The sequence below is a fragment of the Silurus meridionalis genome, chromosome 27 (genome assembly GCF_014805685.1).
Source record: "Silurus meridionalis isolate SWU-2019-XX chromosome 27, ASM1480568v1, whole genome shotgun sequence".
NCBI classification, from domain to species: domain Eukaryota; kingdom Metazoa; phylum Chordata; class Actinopteri; order Siluriformes; family Siluridae; genus Silurus; species Silurus meridionalis.
The window spans coordinates 19,223,939-19,247,996 of NC_060910.1; the positions used below are offsets into that span (position 1 = coordinate 19,223,939).

Sequence of the window (24,058 nt, forward strand, 5' to 3'; positions counted from 1 at the left end):
GGACTGCATCATAATCCTGAGGGTGTATTGGCGAGCCCTCTGTTTGAATGGAGTTTCATCATGTAACCTTATATGATGCTTCACCTTATCCGTTCTACCAAAGTCAAGATCATCAAGGGCAAAGATCTCTGCCATTGACCACAGCTTTTGTGAAATTCTGTCCTTCCATTCAGCAGGAACAGGTGAGTCACCAAAATCTACAGAGAAAGGCTGAGCAGCTTCCATCACTTCATTTTTTCACCGCAGCTTCGCTAGTGATCACGCTTTGCAGTGAGTGTAATTCTGCAATTACACACTTTGCAGGGATTGAAATATCATGCTCAGTTTCATTTTTCAGAATCACTGGTATTTTCTGTGATGTCCTATAAGGGAGTGAGACAAGACAGGAGGTGCACAAAAGACCTCCTGGCCAAGAAGACTCAGAAGGGGGCTCCATGAGGACCCATTTATCAGAGCATGGCTCTCGTGTGGTCACTGATCCTTCAAAAACGAAAGTTTGCCCAGCAGGAACAATCCCAGGCTTTGTACCTGGAATTCGCACAGATCCAATGACGCTATTAGATTTTTGTTTAAATCTATATTCAAGAACATTCAGAATAGCTTTGAACCCATAAGGTAAAATCTGATGTGATTCAGTAAGCCCTGAATCAGAGTGGCTCTTGTAGGCTAAATCAAGACTGTTTGTGCCTATAAGTACAGTAGATTGAACACTACTAGTGGTATCTGCAGTGACTAAAGCAAGAGTGGAAAGTTTTGTCTCAGCTCCAAGGAATTCTTTGGGGAACACTACATCTACTTCAATATACCCAAGATAAGGAACAAGCTGACCATTCGCTGCTTCCACCTCAAGAAGTTGCTCAAGAGGCTTAATTTCCAAATGAGACAAATTTTGCTCGTAGTACATCTGAGGAACTGTAGTCACCTGTGAGCCTGTATCGAGAAGACAATTACATTTCTGCCCCGCAATTAAGATATCGGCAGTGCATTTTGCCCCAACCAAACCCTTAGGCAGAACAAAAGCCTTGTTCCTAGTGCGAGTATGCCAGGTGTGATTTCTATTTTTACACCTGTTGGGACCTCTAGTATACCCCTCAGCCCCTGTTTGTCCCACAACTGGGGCTGATTCTAGTTTAACGGGACAGGATTTGATGACCCTCCTCTGGTCTCCCAAGCAACCTGCCTCTCTCTCAGAAGCTTCCTTTTGGATGCTACCAAAGTAGGATTTGGGGCATTCTCACAAGTAGCGACAATGTGACCATCTTCGCCACAATGGAAACAGTACCAGGGTTTGGGTTTACTCAGTTGCTTAGAAGAAAAACTATAGGATGCGTCAATCGGGTCTGTGCACACAGACTGCGATTTAGTGGTCTTTGCAGCGAATTTGACATTCGCAGACCTGGTGGGCTTACCAGCAGCAAATTGGCTCTGCAACTCGACTACTTGTTTCTGCAAATCATGAACCCTACTTTCATGAGTGTCTTTATTTTTATCTTTAGTTTTCTTCAAGCTCTCAACCTGTCCTTGAAGCGCTGAAATCTGCTTCTCCAAGTCAGCAACAGAAATTTGTTTAGACACTACCTCATCAGAGGAAAGGTACAAAGAATGAGAAAGAGCACGCTTAGACATACCAAAATGCTTCCTCATACGAGACTCTTTAGCACTTTGTTTGTCTTCTGCTGTGCGCAACAGCAGCAAAACTTCTGAGAAAGAAGGGGGGTCATTTTTCTTTTGTTCAAGCTGAAATTCTGAGATGAGGGCATCATCCCAACAGCCCCTACAGAACTGTCTAAGCAAATGTCGATCAGATTCACTAGCGGACACACCACCGCGTCGCACAACACGTGTCAACGCTACTTGTAGACGCTGCAAGAACAGTGATGGCTTCTCTCCCGCATCCTGCAAAGTATTCAAGAATTTAGCAAAAAGCTCGTCACCATCTTCGACTGTTCCAAAAGCTGAATCCAAAAGATCAAGATAAGCTCTGGGTGAGGCATGGGAACCCAGTGTTCTCACAATGTCTGCTGCCGGAGGCAAAAGGCTGTCAAGAATCTTTCGGGATCTGACTAGGTCAGAAACAGCAGGATCTTGCAGCATAAGTTCAATACTATTGTGCCATGTTTCATAGTCCACCTCGTTCCCTGGTCGAGGGGACCTCCCAGAGAAGAACCTTAGCTTAAAAGGAGCGTGCATGCGAGAAACAGCTTCCTCGCTCTTCACAATATGCTCAACTACAACGCTGCACTTCTAGGGATTTACATTAGTAACAGGCGTTCCGGCTAATGGAACAAACAAAGCATCATTTAACGTTCTTTGGTTCTCATGGGCTAGACTAACATTTGGAAAAGCAGGTGGATGAGGAGTTCTCACAAGGACATCTTTGTCCTGAGGCACAGGTTTTTTACATCTTGCAAACTGTTCATTTAAGAGCTCCTCGAAAGGCTTACCACTGAGCTTTGCAATGCGTTCCAGCTCCTCCATGTAACCCCTGGTTGCGCTACTAGTTACTAACTGAACATACGTACTAGCCAAAGCTTTAATCTCATACCTGATTCTGGGCTCATGTGGGCTTTCAAAAATGAATGGCAGCTGGGGCCCCAAGGTCTCAGTGCCCTTCCACTCTCATATTCAATTATCACATGCTTATGATAAGGGGAATCAGGACTGTCAATGCGAACAATTCTGCCGATGTGGCCATATCTGCTGAGATGATCAGTCAGATCATCATCTCTCTCTGTGTTTGTAACTCCACTCACAATAAGTGAGTTCGGAACCTTAACATTTTCTTCCTCAATAATTTCCATTCTCAAACACAATGTCTCGCTATATCTGTCTGTTATGTTACAAAGTTATCTCTCTACTCACTACTCCTGGCTGGCTCGCCAATAATGTAACACCCCTTTAAGTTAGTCGGCACCTCGTGAATTATTTAAATGCCCAGGTGAATTAGACAGAGGGTAACATGGACCAGTATTCTAGATTCGGAGGGAGCAGCAGTGAGAGATTAAATAAACAGACAGACAACAATAATGTGGTTGAATTATAATGAAGAGATTATATTGTAGCGAAGAGAAAATGAATGAAAAGTAACCAATTAACTGCTTCCTTTTAGCAGAAAACACAAAATTCTATAAACCCAGATAATTTATTCTTTAATGAATGCAAATTGAATTAACCAAATTAGTTTCTATCTGTCTTTCTTTTCTTTAATATATATATTTATATTAGGATTTATTCTCATTTTAATCTAAGTCAATCTAATTTCACTTTGAACCTATTTAATCTCAACTGTTTTACCTTGAACTTAATTTAGAATTTGAGAAATTCCCCCTAGTTTAAACCACCTCTTTTATAATCACAATACCTCTTAACTTGGATAGAACATTTAAAATGGGCAGAAAAACAAACAAAAAAAAACAATTCTTGTAACCAGCAAAGTATAGGACTCAATTTAACAATGTATGGCAAAGAAATGAAGAACCATGAGAAAAAAACACAATGACCCTTAACCTTAAACTCTAATGAGCAATCGAGTGGAATGAACAATAATGCCACAAAATTCAACAGTCAATAAAATAAACAATGGTGATGCATAAAATCGATTATCTTTTTTTTTTTTTTTTTTTTTTAAAGCAAACAGTTCGTCCTTACCGAAGTGATGTTAGAGGAACAGTTCAGGCCTACCGTTATGCTGACCAAAAAAAAAAATAGTCCACAAACGATTGAGGAAAACAACCAAAGAGTTCGATGTCAAGTCAATCTGTCGCCCTGTGCAATTCTTCCTCTTTCCTTTTTTATTTATTTATTTTTTTATTTATTTCAGGAAAACAAAGTAGTAAATCCACTGAAGTCCTCAGATATCCTCGTTTCACTCAAGGTCTGTTGGGTGGCTCGCCATCTTGTTCCGCGTGGTAGCAACTTAGTTCGTGTTGTTGCCAAATCCAAAATTCAACCAATTCAACAAAAAAAATCAGTTCAAACTAAACTAATACTTTACTAGAATCTCCTTCTAGTTTTTTTTTTTTTGTTTGTCTTTAATTCCCAAACGTGTTATTTTTTTTTTCTCTCTTTCTCAAATCTCCAACAATCCTTAGTATTCCTCTCTCTCTTCTTTTTTTTTCCGTGCTGTCCCTCAGTCATTTCCCGGCAATGAGTCCTCTCACTTCATTGGTCAATATCTCACACTCTCTTAAAGGAGACAACGTTCAGTAACGACCAATTACATTTTCACATTCAGAAAATGAAATAAAACACATATTTATTCAAATATAAATGTTATATTATTATTTTTTCTGAATTCAATCAATAATTTTCTCCTTCCTGTTTATTCAGTATCCCTTACTGATTTACTATTTATTTATTTATAATCACTCTGGGTTACATAAAGTGTCTGTGTGCTGTATGGTGTGGTGTAAAGTGTCTGTGTGTGGTGTGGTGTGGTGTAAAGTGTCTGTGTGGTGTGGTGTGGTGTAAAGTGTCTGTGTGTGGTGTGGTGTGGTGTAAAGTGTCTGTGTGTGTGGTGTGGTGTAAAGTGTCCATGTGTGGTGTGGTGTAAAGTGTCTGTGTGCTGTATGGTGTGGTGTAAAGTGTCTGTGTGTGGTGTGGTGTGGTGTAAAGTGTCTGTGTGTGGTGTGGTGTGGTGTAAAGTGTCTGTGTGCGGTATGGTGTGGTGTAAAGTGTCTGTGTGTGGTGTGGTGTGGTGTAAAGTGTCTGTGTGCGGTATGGTGTGGTGTAAAATATAAAGTGCACTGTGCTGTGCGAGTCCAGAGTTAAAGTTATGTAGTGCAAAAGAAAAATGTGTGCAGAGAAGTGTGATGATGGAGAGAGTGAAGTGATGGAGAAGTGTGATGATGGAGAGAGTGAAGTGATGGAGAGAAGAAGTGTGATGGAGAGAGTGAAGTGATGGAGAGAAGAGGTGTGATGATGGAGAGAGTGAAGTGATGGAGAAGAAGTGTGATGATGGAGAGAGTGAAGTGATGGAGAGAAGAAGTGTGATGGAGAGAGTGAAGTGATGGAGAAGAAGTGTGATGATGGAGAGAGTGAAGTGATGGAGAGAAGAAGTGTGATGATGGAGAGAGTGAAGTGATGGAGAGAAGAAGTGTGATGATGGAGAGAGTGAAGTGATGGGGAGAAGAAGTGTGATGATGGAGAGAGTGAAGTGATTGAGAGAAGAGGTGTGATGATGTTCTATCTATCTATCTATCTATCTATCTATCTATCTATCTATCTATCTATCTATCTATCTATCTATCTATTATGATGTGAGGTCAGTTAACAGCTAAAACAGGTAGAAGTAATAACTACTTTTTACTGAAGTACATGTCTGAGACAAAACTTCTTCACTTTCACTTGAGTAAAAAAGTTTAATCAGTACTTCAGCTTTTACCAGAGTATTTTATACCATGAGTATCTGTACCAGTGTTTACAGTCCCCTTATACAGTACTGTATATTCAGAGTATACAGTAGGTTTACTATCTCAGGTTTTGTGTCTTGTCTTGTGTTGTTTTGTTGTTGTTGAGTGTAGCACCAGGCTTCCGGAGGAACGTTGTCTCATTTTTACTGTGTACAACTGTGTATAGTAGAAATGACAATAAAAGCCTCTTGACTTGACTTCTACTTAAGTAAAGGATGTACTTTTGCCACCTCTGCCTCTCCGTGAACAGAACATTTCCACTGGGTCTCCTCATGGTTCTCCTGATCAGTACATCAGCATGGATCTGGTGAGGAAACTTCTGTGTGGTCACGTATATCTTCTGCTGGTATTGGACTACACGATGTGCAGAGGCACCTCAATATAAATGGTTTCTGTATCTTTCCTGCTTCTGAGTGAAGTGCTTCATGTCCTGCTGAAGAACCAGCTTTAACTGTGTACATTGTGTGTTTGTGTTCTTGCACTTTTTAATGTATTACACTTCTTAAAATATCAGTGGGTAAACCTAACCCCAACACACACACACACACACACACCCCTCCCCTTGCTGTGTGATGTAAGTATATTACAGCCTCTCTGTGTTCCTCAGCTGTCTGGTGGAGGATCAGCTATCTCTCAACCACACACACACATACACACTTTCTCTCAGCAGGTAACACTCCATTCACTATTTTATTGCATGGTTTAACGTTCACTTCTGCGGTTATGTCAGTGTGTGTGTGTGTCTTTGTGTGTGTTTTGATCAGCACCATGTGTGACGTGTACACAGTGGAGTTAAACGCTCCTGGACCCTGGGGTTTCAGACTACAGGGTGGAAAAGACTTCAGCATGCCGCTCACCATTTCACGAGTGAGACACACACATACACATACACACATATACACACATGCATCCACAAACGTGTGTTGATTGTCCATATTTTTTGGCTGCACTGTACTTGTATCTCTCTCTCTGTACATGTATCAGTTACAGGTTAATACACACACTCTGACATCACACACTCTTCTGGTCCTCTTTGGTATGAATGTAATTCCCATGATGTCATTTTGCCAAAGGCTGTTGAAAAGTGCTTCATGATTGATTTTCCTGCCCACTGTGTGTGTGTGTGTGTGTGTGTGTGTGTGTGTGTGTGTGTGTGTGTGTTGCAGCTGACAGACAATGGTAAAGCAGCTAAAGCAGGTGTTGCTGTTGGTGATGCCGTCATCTCTATAGGAGACCTCAAAACTGAGGACCTGAATCATCTGGAGGCTCAGAGCAAGGTCAAGGAATGTAACAGCAACCTGAAACTCACACTGCAGAGGTACACACACACACACACACTCTCTCTTACACACACACACACACACACACACACACACACACACACTCTGAGTGATTTGCTTTCAGGTGAATAACTGCTGATACTCATTTTCAATGTGATTGTCAGTGGCGCGTCTCGTACACACACCTGGACTAGAAAAAGCAAACATTAACACTACACCAACCTACTGAACTATGACCCGGAAACTAACTGTATTATACTGAAACCTTCAAGAAACACCAGAAGAACCTCCATTAACTCAACAACAGCAACCTAGCAACACCATAGCAACCAAAAAGCACAGCAATGACTTAGCATCACCCTAACACGAAACTGAAATATAATAGCAACAGCCTAGCAACGCCCTAGCAACAACCCAGCAACCCGCAGGGGTTTCATAGCAACCACCTAAAACATCTCATCAGTGTTTAAACATTTTAACAATGAAACATTTGAAATTTTACATATAAATATTTAATCAGGTTGAACAGCAACAACAAAAAAACACTGCAATATTTTACATTCTTTAACATCTTTATCCATATTTTAGTATCGTTGTTGTTAGCATTAGCAGTGTTTAGTGTTTTGTAGCAGAAGGCAGGGTGAAAGCAAAGCTTCTGATCCAGATTAAAGAAACTCACAACTTCAAACAAAATGTACACAACATGAGCAGAGTCTGGAGCAGAACATCTGCATTCCTAAAGGGGACATGAAGACCCAGTCCCATCCTGGAACAGTGGACACCAGTGAATGAAAGGGCTGTGATGTTTTTAGACACAGGCCTTGGAGAGGTTGAGACATCTGTAACTGAAGGGACTGCAAGTGCAAGAAAACCAGGTTGAGAGAAGGTCATCAGATGTAATAAGGTGTGATTAGGTGGAGGTGTGGTTAGATGTAAGTGGAAGTGTGGTCAGGTGGAGGTGTGCTTAGATGTAAGTGGTAGTGTGGTCAGGTGGAGGTGTGCTTAGATGTAAGTGGTAGTGTGGTCAGGTGGAGGTGTGCTTAGATGTAAGTGGTAGTGTGGTCAGGTGGAGGTGTGCTTAGATGTAAGTGGTAGTGTGGTCAGGTGGAGGTGTGCTTAGATGTAAGTGGTAGTGTGGTCAGGTGGAGGTGTGCTTAGATGTAAGTGGAAGTGTGGTCAGGTGGAGGTGTGGTCAGGTAAAAGTGTGGTCTGGTGGAGGTGTGGTTAGATGTAAGTGGTAGTGTGGTCAGGTGGAGGTGTGGTTAGATGTAAGTGGAAATGTGGTCTGGTGGAGGTGTGGTCAGGTAAAAGTGTGGTCTGGTGGAGGTGTGGTTAGATGTAAGTGGAAGTCTGGTCTGGTGGAGGTGTGGTCAGGTAAAAGTGTGGTCAGGTGGAAGTGTGGTTAGATGTAAGTGAAAGTGTGGTCAGGTGAAAGTGTGGTTAGATGTAAGTGGAGGTGTGGTCAGGTGGAGGTGTGGTCAGATAAAAGTGTGGTCAGGTGGAGGTGTGGTTAGATGTAAGTGGGAGTGTGGTCTGGTGGAGGTGTGGTTAGATGCAAGTGGGGCGTGGTCAGGTGGAGGTGTGCTTAGATATAAGTGGAGGTGTGGTCAGGTGGAGGTGTGGTTAGATGTAAGTGGAAGTGTGGTCTGGTGGAGGTGTGGTTAGATGCAAGTGGGAGTGTGGTCAGGTGGAGGTGTGCTTAGATGTAAGTGGAGGTGTGGTCAGGTGGAGGTGTGGTTAGATGTAAGTGGAAGTGTGGTCTGGTGGAGGTGTGGTTAGATGCAAGTGGGAGTGTGGTCAGGTGGAGGTGTGGTTAGATGTAAGTGGAGGTGTGGTCAGGTGGAGGTGTGGTCAGGTAAAAGTGTGGTCAGGTGGAGGTGTGGTTAGATGTAAGTGGAAGTGTGGTCTGGTGGAGGTGTGGTTAGATGCAAGTGGAGTGTGGTCAGGTGGAGGTGTGCTTAGATGTAAGTGGAAGTGTGGTCTGGTGGAGGTGTGGTTAGATGCAAGTGGGAGTGTGGTCTGGTGGAGGTGTGGTTAGATGTAAGTGGGAGCGTGGTCAGGTGGAGGTGTGCTTAGATATAAGTGGAGGTGTGGTCAGGTGGAGGTGTGGTTAGATGTAAGTGGAAGTGTGGTCTGGTGGAGGTGTGGTTAGATGTAAGTGGGAGTGGTCAGGTGGAGGTGTGCTTAGATGTAAGTGGAGGTGTGGTCAGGTGGAGGTGTGGTTAGATGTAAGTGGAAGTGTGGTCTGGTGGAGGTGTGGTTAGATGCAAGTGGGAGTGTGGTCAGGTGGAGGTGTGGTTAGATGCAAGTGGAAGTGTGGTCAGGTGGAGGTGTGGTTAGATGTAAGTGGAGGTGTGGTCAGGTGGAGGTGTGGTTAGATGTAAGTGGAAGTGTGGTCTGGTGGAGGTGTGGTTAGATGCAAGTGGGAGTGTGGTCAGGTGGAGGTGTGCTTAGATGTAAGTGGAAGTGTGGTCAGGTGGAGGTGTGGTTAGATGTAAGTGGAAGTGTGGTCTGGTGGAGGTGTGGTTAGATGTAAGTGGAAGTGTGGTCAGGTGGAGGTGTGGTCAGGTAAAAGTGTGGTCAGGTGGAGGTGTGGTTAGATGTAAGTGGAAGTGTGGTCAGGTGGAGGTGTGGTTAGATGTAAGTGGAGTGTGGTCAGGTTGGAGGTGTGGTTAGATGTAAGTGGAAGTGTGGTCAGGTGGAGGTGTGGTCAGGTAAAAGTGTGGTCAGGTGGAGGTGTGGTTAGATGTAAGTGGAAGTGTGGTCAGGTGGAGGTGTGGTAAGGTAAAAGTGTGGTCAGGTGGAGGTGTGGTTAGATGTAAGTGGAAGTGTGGTCAGGTGGAGGTGTGGTCAGGTAAAAGTGTGGTCAGGTGGAGGTGTGGTTAGATGTAAGTGGGAGTGTGATCAGGTGGAGGTGTGGTTAGATGTGGAAGTGTGGTCTGGTGGAGGTGTGGTTAGATGTAAGTGGGAGTGTGGTCAGGTGGAGGTGTGGTTAGATGTAAGTGGAGTGTGGTCAGGTGGAGGTGTGGTCAGGTAAAAGTGTGGTCAGGTGGAGGTGTGGTTAGATGTAAGTGGAAGTGTGGTCTGGTGGAGGTGGTTAGATGTAAGTGGGAGTGTGGTCAGGTGGAGGTGTGGTTAGATGTAAGTGGGGTGTGGTCAGGTGGAGGTGTGGTCAGGTAAAAGTGTGGTCAGGTGGAGGTGTGGTTAGATGTAAGTGGAAGTGTGGTCAGGTGGAGGTGTGGTCAGGTAAAAGTGTGGTCAGGTGGAGGTGTGGTTAGATGTAAGTGGAAGTGTGGTCAGGTGGAGGTGTGGTCAGGTAAAAGTGTGGTCAGGTGGAGGTGTGGTTAGATGTAAGTGGGAGTGTGGTCAGGTGGAGGTGTGGTTAGATGTAAGTGGGAGTGTGGTCAGGTGGAGGTGTGGTCAGGTAAAAGTGTGGTCAGGTGGGTGTGGTTAGATGTAAGTGGAAGTGTGGTCAGGTGGAGGTGTGGTCAGGTAAAAGTGTGGTCAGGTGGAGGTGTGGTTAGATGTAAGTGGGAGTGTGGTCAGGTGGAGGTGTGGTTAGATGTAAGTGGAAGTGTGGTCTGGTGGAGGTGTGGTTAGATGTAAGTGGAAGTGTGGTCCGGTGGAGGTGTGGTTAGATGTAAGTGGAAGTGTGATCAGGTGTGATCAGGTGGAGGTGTGATCAGGTGTGGTCAGGTGGAGGTGTGATCAGATGAAGCTCCTCCCAGCAGGCTGTGATTTGTTATTTAATAATGATAAGTAAATAAATCAGACAGATTCATTACAATATTTTATTATTAGAACAAATTCTTCTGTGTCAGCAGCAACCGAACCCTCTGTGTGTGTGTGTGTGTGTGTGTGTGTGTGTGTGTGTGTGTATCTGTTACTGACTCTCTGACATGTGACATATGAAATAAAGACCACACTCTGTAACACTTTCACACTCGCTCTCAGGTCCTCATTAGTCTGCTCAGTGACGACTCTGACTGTGTTCATGATGTTTTGTGTTTTTACAGAGCTGCCAGTGTTCCCAAACCTGCTGCAGCACCCAGTCAGGTACCATCACACACACACACACACACACACACACACACACACACACACACACACACACACACACACCTAGACACACCTAGACACACCTACACACACCGCAGGACATGTACACATGGGTCTGTGTGGAGGACGAATGTAATCAAGGAATTGGAGTATTTCACCATTTGTGTTTTTTCATTAAAAACTCTCAAAAAATAATTCTTTATTTCCTACTTTAAGCCTTTTGTCAGTGGAAGGTCCTCACTAAGATAGTATAAAATATGTGAATGTGTGTGTGACAATGTATTTATAGAACAGGGTAAAACTATATGTCCTCTGGTTTGGGGTGGGTGTGTGTGTGTGTGTGTGTGTGTGTGTGTGTGTGTGTGTGTGTGTGTGTGAGGGAAATTAAGCAGTAGGTTTCTCAGAGCAGCATTACTGGGCAGGAGAAACGAAGCTCTAATTACACACACATGTTTTACTATCTTTGTGAGGACATTTTATTTATTTCTGTTTAACATATATATATATATATATATATATATATATATATATATATATATATATATACATTTGTATGTGGTGTTCATGATGATGATGATGATGATGATGATGATCATTGTCCCTCTTTTTCTATTCCACAGACAATCACAGTTACAACGAAGTTAGTATTGTGTGTGTGTGTGTGTTAGTAAATGTAAGCAATACTGCACCCAAGTTAACAATGTGTGTGTGTGTGTGTGTGTGTGTCTTGCAGCCCTCTTGCTACAGTTATTGGGCCTCCAGTGCGCAGGTAAGTTGAAGATAAAAGACCTCCTTCACAATTCCTGTAAATGGTCTCTCACACACTCTTCTCCATTCTGGGCAACGGGAAAGTGACTGTTCTGTTCCTGAACACGACTGATGTTCACGAGTCACAGCGTGATTCACTACAAATAATATCACACTGTAACAAAACTCTCCATTCCACAACATTGTGTGTGTGTGTGTGTGTGTAGGATGATCCGTAAGCCCATCATAGAGACAGATATCGGGTTCTACCACGAGGCATCTCATGCTGATGCGAGCAGGAAACGCATCATGGAGGACACAGAGGACTGGAGACCCAGAACAGGGACGTCTCAGTCACGCTCATTCCACATCCTCGCCCAGATCACTGGCACAGACGGTGTGTGTGTGTGTGTGTGAGAGGAGGATTCCCTTGAGTGGGGTTGCAGTGTGTTTAAAAAAGGAGGGATTTAAATATGTGTGTGTGTGTGTGTGTGTGTTTCTCTGCAGACTTGCCAGAGGAGAACAAGAATTTGAACAAGAATGCAGTGAAGTAAGTACTAAACCCTGCACAATTCTGTACATACAGTGATAAGCTCCTCCCCCACTCTCTCTCTCTCTCTGTCTGTGTGATGAATAGAGAGATGAAGAAGATTGAAGTTGGGCCGCAGTATCATAAACTGAGAAACTGGCACCATGGAGTTTCTGCCCGAACCCTCAACGTACTCAGTCTCATCTAATGTGTGTCTAAATGTGTGTGTGTGTGTGTGTGTGGACTGGGTGATGTGGTTTTAAGGCTGAGCAGGTTGGAGCTATGAGGCGTGAAGATCACAGACGGTGTGTGTGTGTGTGCGTGTGTGTGTGTTTGCGGCTCATGTAGGGGAATGAAACGATGTTCTGGATTTGTGAGCAGCAGAAGGTTTCCCACTAGAAACTGGAGCTTTAACGTTGTGTTTGCAGGCAGGAGATTTGAGTTGTAGTTAAGCACAGATTTGGTGATCACTAGTTAGCGTGGTGTTTTATTGCTCTACTACACAAAGCTCTGAAAATGTACATGAGATCTGCATGTTTACTGAAACCACCTTATTGCCCAGCATGACTATTCACACTAGTGCCTTAAAGTTAGGGTTTAGCCTGGTGTGTGTGTGTGTGTGTGTGTGTGTAAATATATAAATATAAAGAATAGATATTTCTGGCTGATAGTCATGAAAGTGTCAGTGATTAGTTCTGTTTTAGCTTCTGCTGATAAAAATCTTCTTTCAAAAGGATTTCAAGCCTCTGATTTCTTTCCTTTTATTTTCCTTGATGAGAAAATAAACTCATTCACCTCCACCCCCACATTTACCTCTACCTTCACCTCCACCTTTATGTTCACCTATACCTCCACCGTCATCTCCACATCCACACACACACACTTCCCTAATATCATTTTCCACACATTCAATATCAGACACTGACTCCGATTCATTCCTCCATATGAAGGATAAATCCTGCCTAATATTAAATTCTAAAATCACACACACACACACACACACACACACACACACACACACACACACACGTGTCAAGTGTTTTATTAGCATAGTTATTAAAGCTTCAAAATCAAAACAACAAAGAAAACCTCACAATCTCTGTTAGTATAAAATACACACACACACACACACACTCTCACACACACACTCTCACACACACACTCACACACACACACTATTTGGTGATGGAATGTTATTAAGGCTTCTTTTAGACTCAGTCAGAATCTTCATCATCCAGATACTCCTCAGCATTGCTGTGCGTGCGCGTGATCACTGCAACACACACAATAAGTTCAGTGTGTTTATTAGTGTGTGTGTGTGTGTGTGTGTGTGTGTGTGTGTGTTAGAGCCTCACCGCTGCCCTGTTTCCTCTTCAGCAGAGATGAACACTGAGCGTTGGTGGCCATCTGCAGAGCCGTCTTCTTCTCATTATTCAACACATCTGTCCTCGCATCTGCACACACACATTACAGTTACTCAGACAATGAGTGCTGTAGCTCCACTGTGTGTGTGTGTGTGTGTGTGTGTGTGTGTGTGTGTGTGTGCGTGCACACATACTCTTGTTTAGAAGCATCTCCACTATGTCTGAATATCCTTTCCAGGCTGCAGCATGCAGAGCCGTGTCTCCCAGTTTATTCTGCGCGCGCACACACACACACACACACACACACACACACACACACACACACACACACACACACACAGAGTTCAATACAGTTAAAGAGATTAATAACTTAGTTTAATAAGAAAATTATTATTATTATTATTATTATTCACCTGCTGATTAATCTCACAGTTCAGCTGGGAAAGTAGCAGCTCCACCACATCTATACACACACACACACACACACACACACACACACACCAGTTATAAATACATTACAGGGCACGTGTGTGTGTGTGTGTGTGTGTGTGTGTGTGTGTGTGTGTGTGTGTACCTCTGTGTCCCCCGTGACAGCCCCAGTATAGAGCCGTGTTTCCAGCTTTATCCAGTCCATTGATGCCAACCTTATTGTCCAAACACTCCCTGAGCCAGCTCAGATTCCCTATACACACACACACACACACACACACACACACACACGTCAAATGGGCTGTGCTGCAGGTGTGTAAAGGCATTTCAGCACTGTGATGTCACACCTCTCTTGGCCGCCTCATGCATTGGATTGTCAATGGACTCTGCCTGTTCAGCCACTGTAACACACACACACACACACACACACACACACACACACACACACACACACACACACACACACACAGGGTTAACCACGGTGCCTCTATAAAAATTGGATTGTAATAATCAGTATCTAAACATCTCTCTCTTCACTCAATCCTGACATGATGGAGCTCTACGTGTGTGTGTGTGTGTGTGTGTCTTACCATAATTACTGGGAATAAGACCAGTTCTCCCTCTGCATGTTCCCTTCCACCAGTTACTGTCACTCTACACACACCAGAGAAACACACATTACATGCTGCCGGATGTGTGTGTGTGTGTGTGTGTGTGTGTGTGTATATGTCTTACGGTGTCTGAAATGTATAAGATGTCTCCCTCCTCAAAGTAAAGCTCATCAGGCTGCAACACACACACACACACACACACACACACACACACACACACACGGTCAAACATCACAAACGGACACAATTAAAGTTTCATGTTATTTTTCATTCAACTCACCGTCCGAGGATCAAATGTAAACATCGCCCGGAACACCTTCACCTGACCTGTAAACACACACACACACACACACACACACACACACACACACACACACACACACACAGTGTGGAACATATTAAATCACAGCTGTATAAGACCTCAGCTGAGCATGCTCAAGCATGTTACCCCTCTCTCTCACACACACACACACACACACACACACACACACACACACACACACACACACACACTGCCATCTGGTGGCTCAGGCACATTACCTCCACCATACACAGTGTCATTTTATCTGTCTATATTGTTATTGCTATATTGCTATAGACACACACACACACACACACACACAGTTCCCAGATGATTGTGTGTGTGTGTTCCTGTCTGGCTCGGAGTCAGTTGTACAGATCCCGGAAGTGAGTGCTGAGTGAGATTACAGTGAGATCTCATTACTGTATAGAGTAGTGATGGTGATGGTGGTGAATGTGATGAAGATGATGATGATGATTTACAATAATAACACACAGCAGTGTGGACACTTGTTTCCGGTGTGTAATCACTGTAGTGTGTGTTACAGAACTCCTGTAGTGTGTGTTACAGAACTCCTCCCTGAGTCTCACATCAACACTATAAGAACAGAAAGCGAGCCGGAAGGGACAGACGCGGGACAGACGCGGGACAGAAGCGGGGACACTCACCTGGCTTGGCGGGTTTGGGTGGAGGTTTGGACATCCTGCCTCACTGCAGATCCTGAACACTTTTCTAAAGTTTGGCGGAATCGCAGCACTGGGCGCAGCCAGCAATGAGGAAGCGAACAATGCGGAAGTGCCTCCGTGCGCATGCGTGACTTCCCTGCGCCGCGCGCGTTCATGGTGTCGCTGCTGTTGAACGCCATCTGTTGTGCGCATGCGTGTAATTTCCTCGTTCCCGGTGTGTGCGTGCAGCTCGGTGTATCCTAGATTAACAACAAACACACACACACACACACACACACACACCTGGAGCAGGAGGTCCACCAGTCCACCTGCACCCATCTGACCTCCTCTCTGAGGCTAAACAAATCCAGACAGCGTTAAAACAGCGTTTTAATCTAAAACGTTTTCCATCCACACTTACGCTTTCACTCGTTTCCCAAAAGTCCCTCATCCACACTGAAACATCTCGAAACGCTTAGGTCCCTGCACCTGTGCTGCACACCAGCACAACGAGAAATGCTTCCACCGCATCGTCTCTGTCTGCCGTTTACTGTCTGTCTCTTCAGAACGTCTCAGTATGGACTTCAAAGCCTCTGTTTTCACACAGTTCACACGCAGATTTCAAATCTGTCCACTTTGTAAAGTGTTTTTAAAAAGCGACACTTTCTTTGACCAAAAAACACACAGACGGAAGGCCGTAACAGAGAATGTGTTTACAAATGAAAGTCTATTAGTGTGGACTCTGCCTGAGGAAGTGCTGAAGAACACTGACTTCAGCAGAACCTGAGCTCCACTAAACCCTGTTCCCCTTCCAACACCTGCTGCTGAGCTCTCATTGGTCAGAAGCTGTTCATCAACTGCCAAACTCATGTTTATATTACTCTACTTATTCTAACACACACACACACACACACACACACACACTCCCTTCTTGAGATAAAATTGTCTGCAACTGTGTGTCTCACAAATTGTGTTATTAGCAGAATGCGGTAACATTTATTACTCTGTTCTGCAGGTTCAGTAATTTTGCTGATGTGTGTAATGTGTGTGATGATCGTTCCACTGAACACACACAAACCAGTAAGATCCCACATTCTACTCTCCAACTCCCAGCAGTCATCACAGCCTCCAAACATGACCAGCACACACATCATCATCACCATCACCACCATCATCATCATCACCATCATCAGCATCATTACCACCATCATTACCACCATCATCACCCTAACCCTAACCCATCATGATCATGATCACCATCATCATCTTCATAACTCTGTACAATAATGTGATCTCACTCATCTTATAGTGAAGGTCGTGTTTGAGGACCTGGGCTGAGGTTCTGAGCTCGTCAGCGTTGTTACTGTGCTCATGTTCTCACCTGATCCTTACTATTTCTTCTACATTTGTTTTTTCTGCCTTAAAGTCTTTTGTGGTTTGTACCTGCATCTGCATTTTTCTGAGTCATGGTTACAGGACAGAACCTTAAGGAGATCTCTGCTAGGATTTAGGACACACCTCAGATTCCAAAAGTTCTAACAGCTTCTCTCTCAGTGTCTTTTAGCAGTGAGGTGTCAGTGAAGCATGCTTATTTCATCTGATTACATGCTTATTTTTAGTCTGTGTGTGTGTGTGTGTGTGTGTGTGTGTGTGTGTGTGTTTTCAAGGTCATTAGCTGTGTTCCTCAGTGCTGTGATTAGCATGGAGAGGAAAAGCAACTAAGGTGCTAACAGCAGGAACAGGAACGTGATGGAGCATGAACATCTCATCACACTGCACTAAAACCTAATGAACTGCAGCTCAGTGCTCCTGAACATGCTAACTGCCTAAGTGTCCAGCTGTACTGCACTGTGTGTGTGTGTGTGTGTGTGTGTGTGTGTGTGTGTGTGTGTGTGTGTTATGCTAATGCTGCTGCTGCTGCTGAACAATTACAGAAATGTACAGATGTTCCAGGAATCAAAGCAATAGTAATTATCTAGAAAAAAACCCTTCAGTACAGTAAACAGTCATCATGCCATGTTCTTCACCTCGGGTGCTCTCAAACTGTTCCGTGCCAGCGGCCGTTACAGGGGAGAACCTACTGAGGAACATCACTAAACCTGTGCTCAAGCCTCTGCTAACTACTGTCTGTACTCTGAGCTTCCACTGGAACTGTGGTAATTCTCTATTACACACACACTCACACAGACACATAAACACAAACGCACTCACACACACACTCGCGCGCACACACACACACACTCGCGCACACACACACACAGACACACACACACTCAGACACTCACACAGACACATAAACACAAACACACTCACACACACACTCACACTCACACACTCACACACACACACAGAGACACTCACACTCACACAGACACATAAACACAAACACACTCAAACACACTCACACACACACACTCACACACAGAGACACTCACACTCACACAGACACATAAACACAAACACTCACACACAGAGACCCACACTCACTCACACACACACACAGAGACACTCACACAGACACATAAACACAAACACACACACTCACACTCACACACACACACACACACATACTGGTTTTTATGTATTAGGTGGACTTTGCCTGGTAAACAAGTTGTACCATGGTTTAAAGGTACCCACCCTTCCCCTTGTGCTACAGTGATGCTACAAATGTCAAAAATCTAATCAGCTCTGAGGAAAACAAATTTCACTTCAGAATTACTTTACACAAATTTAAACAATTTATATAAAGACCTGACATTATGGTTGTATATGAGGACCTGCTCGGAATGTCCCGCCTTCTGACAAAAATAGTGTTTGTAAGGACATACGGGCTTTATCAGGACATTGGTTTTAACAATACACAAACAAGACATCACACAGTATTGAAGGGACAGGCATGTTTTATTGGCCCTCTGACACACACAAACACAGACTTGACAGCATGGTGCACTATCAAGACATCAGTGACTTAAAAGAACAAGTCCTTTCCTTGTAGTTTTCGGGACTTCTTTTAGAGTTTTTAGTCTCTGCAAAATATTCATAAACAAACTAACCAAAAACCCATTATAAATGAAATTTGATAACCAAGATGTTTAGATATTTGAATGTTTAGTGCATAGTGAAATCTCCAAAATGCTCAGTGTTATATAAAGCTTGCAGAGAGCTAGATATACAAATGAATTACATAAAGACACTTAAACCAATTTAAAATGAGGAAAATTGTAAAGCTAATTACAATCCTAATAAATCCCACCCACGATCAGCTGCCATAATAAAGAGCTAGTGTTATTCAATCACTAGTCATAACGTTATAAGATCATAACGTTATGCCTGGTGTGTACATTTCTTGATGGGAACTCCAAAGCTTTTCTACGTCGCTCTGGGAATGGGAGTTTGCTATTGCCATAAATGTAGATGGGACATCGAAGAACTCAATTGTATCAATGAGTGTATGCAAACATAACCACAGACAGTAAGTGAAAGAGGTATGATGGCAGAGGTTTGTTTAGGACTATAAATAGCAAATAAATGTGAATAATGTTACCTTTTGTAATATAAATTCTTATTGCTAATTAATATATTGAAAAAAGTGTCCTGAAAAATCCTGAAAAATCATAACCTAAAAAAATGCAACGCAAACCATTTTCCTCTTCTGGTGTCCGATTGCTTCACATCCCTGTAAAAAAGAAATCATCATTGAGTACATTAGCAGTGTGGACTGACATATTATGGCGCATATTAAACATGGTTAGAACAGGTTAGAAAACCTACTGATCTGTGCTGGTGTCTTCAGGAAGCATCCAAATTCGCAGCATCAGCCCCACTCTCAGAGTCACTTCCATCACTAGCATCAATGTTGAGTTTATCTTAAAAGCAGATGCAAAAATTAATACTACTGTATGTTTCGTTTGTAACTAAAAGCTCATCGATTTGAATAATCATAACATTAAAGATTTTCACCAATTTATCTTGATGCCTTAATACTAGCCTAATTCTACACAGGACATATCAAGGACTCAATTTTACAATTTAAATGCATACCTTTAATTTCAAAGCTGAGGTGATAAAATAACAAGGTTTTTGTATATTCTACTGAACAGTAATATGATATACAAATTATCAATATAAACCTTTGTCATATTTTCTTTTTGTTCAAGAACTGTTTTTGTTATTGTAAGATACTGTTCAGTACATATTTAAAAACATAACCAAAACAAATACTCAGTTTATAATTATTTAACAGAATTTCTTATGACAAAAATAATGTCTATCAGGCAACCTTACTTTTTTTGTCTTTTCACAAAGTTCTTTTGAATCCTGTTTCTTAGGCTTAGATTGGCCCTTTACAATGGTAATCTAAAATAGACAAAACTAAATGCTTTTATATGGACCTGTCCAGGGATATTTTAATGGCTATTACCTCCCTTTAGGCTGGACACAAACCAATTAGATTCTCAAAGCATTTTTGATTTTAAACATACATTTAGCTTCACTAACGTTTCAAATTTACGCTCGCATTCCACTGACTATCTGATGTACAGACAGCAGTAAAATATTGGAGTTATTCCAAAAATCAGACAATGTAAGCCTGGCTGTAGCATCTTCTTAACCAGGTTAACACATTTGGACTATCATTTGGACATAATTAACAATATATAAATATTTTTTTACTTTTCATAATCTTTTGGCTCTCTATTAATTTGCACCCATATAATTGACACCCAGCAATATAATAATACGCATGATGCATTAACTATAATCTATTTGGGTCACTTTTGTTCTCATGATATACAATCACCCAGGTCACATCTGCTATGTGGTGCTTCTGTAACAAACCCTTACCTCTGAGGGATAAGGAAGTACAATAGTCAGTAAGTCTACATCTATAAGATGCAAATTTGAAAGAAATTAATTTAATAAAGTTTATGGTGCTCATACAATAACTTTATAAAGTGAAGTCCTCGAGACCAGGTTTCTGTCAGACACTATACACACAGCTGATGATGTACATTGACTATCACATTACTACAAGGTACAACAAATCTGCTATGTGGCGCTTCTGTAACAAACCCTTACCTCTGAGGGATAAGGAAGTACAATAGTCAGTAAGTCTACATCTATAAGATGCAAATTTAAGAGAAATTAATTTAATAAAGTTAATGGTGCTCATAAAATAACTTTATAAAGTGAAGTCCCTCGAGACCAGGTTTCTGTCAGACACTATACACACAGCTGCTTATGTACATTGACAACGTCCCCATATACCCAGTGTACTGCTAAACCATGTCTGTTCCATATACACTCAGATAAACACTAAACATGTACATCACTAAAGCCCTGATATACCATGTATTTGTCAAACACACGGACACACTAATACTCCTTTGGTAGAGGACTCTTACATGATGGTCTATGCATGTCCTTATTAGACACAGTGTTCTCATAAAACAGGTCTCAGCCATACACACTACATACACACAGACTAACTCAATCCTAACCCCAGCACCTAAAACTGCACACAAAATCTCAGTCATTTTGATCTCAAGACATGGTTCACAGATAGTGTTCACCCATCCAGTCAATCTCTCCCAGTGACTAAGAGAGACAATACGTACTGATAAAACATACTAAAACAATGCAAAGTACCTGCAACATTTTGGGAATAAATAATCAGAATATGATTTTTATAAATTACCTTTTCTCACTCTTCTCCTGGATCAGCAGCCTCCAACTCATCTACTGCAGTAACCTCTAATGTTTTCAGCTACATTCTAAAAACAGAAACAAGAAATCTTTCTCACATTTGTTATAAACATTAAGTAGCCCTAGAATGTATTTGATACTTAAGTCACATTTTAATGCAATTAATTTTACTGCATTAGCAACCATATCAAACCAAGACATTAATTTCAAACAGATTGGTATGTTTAGAAATATTTAAAAAAAAAAGCATTTGGATCACCAGCAATTGTATTATTAACAATCGCAAACAAGGTCTTAGTATTTAGTCCGACATACTAGGTTTTGCAGAACTGCTAGTTCTACAAATGACTATGCATAAAACTGTTTCTGTGAAAATTCCAGTAGTTTCCACCAAGATTGAATCAACAAATATTCCTTTTTATTTTTATTAGAGCAACAACAATCTGCCACTTCCTTTACTATTGCAATTTACAGATACTCTATAAGGTCTATGTCAGGCTTTTGGGGTGATTTTAAGTGCACTGTATATACAGTACATTAGCAAAGCACACTGTATATATGGTATATTATTTACACCCAGCAAGAACATTGCTGCCTTAACTATACTATAATATTTGGGTCACTTTTGTTCTCATGATATACAATCACCCAGGTCACATCTGCTATTTGGTGCTTCTGTAACAAACCCTTACCTCTGAGGGATAAGGAAGTACAATAGTCAGTAAGTCTACATCTATAAGATGCAAATTTAAGAGAAATTAATTTAATAAAGTTAATGGTGCTCATACAATAACTTTATAAAGTGAAGTCCTCGAGACCAGGTTTCTGTCAGACACTATACACACAGCTGCTTATGTACATTGACTATCACATTACAACAACGTCCCCATATACCCAGTGTACTGCTAAACCATGTCTGTTACATACACACGCCAATAAACACAAAACACATGTAAATCACTAAAGCCCTGATATACAATGAAACAGGTCTCAGGCATACACAGTACATACAGATTTATAAGATATAATAAGAGCTCAATATAATTTCACAACTGTAAAAAAATATATATTACCTGTTTACTGTGTTCGATGATTGCCAGAGTGTCTGCTGTTGCGAGGTTAAAGAGGTCTCCCTCATCAAAAGGGACTGAACTGAATACTCCACACCCTGAATAAGAAAAAATGAAATATTAATCCAGTCGTGAACTTCACACCAGTTTTATCCTAATGCCCTGTCTGTTAATGAAAGCAGTCTAGGTCAAAAGGAACATAGGATGGCATGTGTGAATGGACCCTTACCTTTATCTGAATTTATATATTTCCAGGTTTGTCTTTCCCAGCAGATGTGTAATACTCCGTCTCCTGCTTTGGATGTTCTTTTCTTCTTCTGCGCTTCATCTCAGCCATGTTAAAATGATGCCGTTCTTCCCCACAGAAATGAGTGTTTATTTAAACTAAAACCTTAAATTGTTAATATAAGTGGTGTTTATGTAAAACATGTCCAGTGATAGAGCATGGGACAATGCTGAGGAGAGCTGGGATTTAAACTCTCCATCACACTGACACTCAAAGATATCAGACTTCTGATGTGTTCATTCTGCTTTACTTCTGACTACAGTATTACTGAGTTATGAGTGAAGAGTATCAGGGGTTATTTACACCCTCACAGTGATACAGCAGTGTTTACACACTGTACCATCATCTCTATCTCACACTCAGACCCTCACCACCGCTCCAAACTCAGCCATGTAACTCCCGCGCCGCACGCACTCAGCTGTTTCCGGTCGCACGCGCTAACCGGAAGTGATGTTCTAGTGACATTAAATAGCATACAGCCTTATAATAAACAAAATAATAACAATTAAAAGCAGTTCTGAGTAGTTTGTAAGCAGTCCGGTGCTGTGTGTACAACAGCTCACCTTACAACACTGCACGCGCTAACCGGAAGTGATGTTCTAGCGACATTAAATAGCATACAGCCTTATAATAAATAAAATAATTAAAAGCAGTTCTCAGTAGTTTATAAGCAGTCCGGGTGCTGTATGCCCAGCAGCTCACCTTACAACACTGCACGCGCTCTGTGGCCGGAGCGAACGCGTTTAAAGAGCCGCGAGGATGCGCGCGGCTATCAGCTAGCGGCTATCAGCACTGACTATTATTAGCTAGCATCCATGCTAACATACAGACATTTCCCCTTCATTTTAATTCGGCCAAACGCACTAAACCCAAATTTATACAGTGCGCATTCGGTACAAGATTTATCAGTAATTAGTTATTCAACTCAGGTTTTAAAACTAACCATTGATAATGTTGCTAACTAGCCAGCTTTAATTTATGCATTAAGGCTAAATTCACCCCAATCTCCAGATTCCAATGAAATATTTCTTACAACATTAATTTACAACAAGGAACCGAGCTCTTGGAATATATCAATAGTCTACTCATTAAGTTTATGAACTTTATAATCATACCTGGCTTTTAAAGGGCTGGATAATGGCTGTTCAATGTGTTGGCAAACCGAGTCTAATGAAACTCCGCCCTTAAAAGGAACACGTAGGATAATTGACGTAGGTCTCAGCCAATCACAGAACGAAAAATGGCAATCAGCGCTAGCCAATCAGAAGGCTCAAATTTTCACACATGTGTGAACGGATTGCAGTACCGGCTCCGGGCTACAGGGCGCACTACGAAATTCCAAAGTTACACTGTGTTAAGTCAGTTTCGGTGTTTGTGGTATAATGGACATGGACTGAAATTTTGAATTTCAGCTCCTCTAGTATAGATATATATAGCCACAGTGCGGGAATTATGAGGACACCTGTCCTGTCCCCATAATCCCAAATGTCCCCATAATGTCGGTACGTAATCAGGTCAAATGTCCACATAAACCACAAAACCAACACACACACACAGAGACACTCACACTCACACACACACTCACTCACACACACACAGAGAC

General features: G+C 42.1%; 3 protein-coding genes across 3 annotated transcripts; 1 reads left to right on the forward strand and 2 right to left on the reverse strand.

The window, feature by feature from the left end:
• Positions 1 to 257: 257 nt before the first annotated feature.
• Positions 258 to 2,227, reverse strand: LOC124380785 (zinc finger CCHC domain-containing protein 12-like). Its single transcript, XM_046842039.1, has one exon. It carries the CDS (start codon positions 2,188 to 2,190, stop codon positions 1,126 to 1,128), a length of 1,065 nt encoding a protein of 354 aa, XP_046697995.1. The 5' UTR covers positions 2,191 to 2,227; the 3' UTR covers positions 258 to 1,125.
• Positions 2,228 to 5,950: 3,723 nt separating this feature from the next.
• On the forward strand, positions 5,951 to 12,762 carry pdlim5a (PDZ and LIM domain 5a). The gene is made up of 9 exons (XM_046841614.1): positions 5,951 to 6,081; positions 6,176 to 6,278; positions 6,578 to 6,729; positions 10,708 to 10,747; positions 11,371 to 11,390; positions 11,484 to 11,519; positions 11,725 to 11,894; positions 12,005 to 12,047; positions 12,135 to 12,762. The coding sequence occupies exons 2-9, from the start codon at positions 6,180 to 6,182 to the stop codon at positions 12,232 to 12,234; spliced, it is 660 nt and encodes a 219-aa protein (XP_046697570.1). The 5' UTR covers positions 5,951 to 6,081; positions 6,176 to 6,179; the 3' UTR covers positions 12,235 to 12,762.
• Positions 12,763 to 13,052: 290 nt separating this feature from the next.
• On the reverse strand, positions 13,053 to 15,551 carry ostf1 (osteoclast stimulating factor 1). The gene is made up of 10 exons (XM_046841616.1): positions 15,400 to 15,551; positions 14,711 to 14,757; positions 14,555 to 14,605; positions 14,410 to 14,473; positions 14,167 to 14,220; positions 13,965 to 14,072; positions 13,804 to 13,853; positions 13,585 to 13,663; positions 13,382 to 13,480; positions 13,053 to 13,299 (listed from the first exon to the last, which is right to left on the reverse strand). The coding sequence occupies exons 1-10, from the start codon at positions 15,431 to 15,433 to the stop codon at positions 13,241 to 13,243; spliced, it is 645 nt and encodes a 214-aa protein (XP_046697572.1). The 5' UTR covers positions 15,434 to 15,551; the 3' UTR covers positions 13,053 to 13,240.
• Between the last annotated feature and the right edge of the window lie 8,507 nt (positions 15,552 to 24,058).

Bases quoted from the DNA above. Each gene is read 5' to 3' on its own strand.
- ostf1 (XM_046841616.1), bottom strand. From the start codon at position 15,433: ATGTCCAAACCTCCACCCAAACCCGCCAAGCCAG. The intron at 14,073-14,166 runs GTGTGACATCAC...GTGTGTGTATAG, and splicing joins GCATGAGGCGGCCAAGAGAG to GGAATCTGAGCTGGCTCAGG. The intron at 13,300-13,381 runs GTGAGGCTCTAA...TGTGTGTTGCAG, and splicing joins GAAGAGGAAACAGGGCAGCG to TGATCACGCGCACGCACAGC.
- pdlim5a (XM_046841614.1), top strand. From the start codon at position 6,180: ATGTGTGACGTGTACACAGTGGAGTTAAACGCTCCTGGACCCTGGGGT. The intron at 6,279-6,577 runs GTGAGACACACA...TGTGTGTTGCAG, and splicing joins TGCCGCTCACCATTTCACGA to CTGACAGACAATGGTAAAGC. The intron at 6,730-10,707 runs GTACACACACAC...GTGTTTTTACAG, and splicing joins CTGAAACTCACACTGCAGAG to AGCTGCCAGTGTTCCCAAAC.
- LOC124380785 (XM_046842039.1), bottom strand. From the start codon at position 2,190: ATGCACGCTCCTTTTAAGCTAAGGTTCTTCTCTGGGAGGTCCCCTCGA.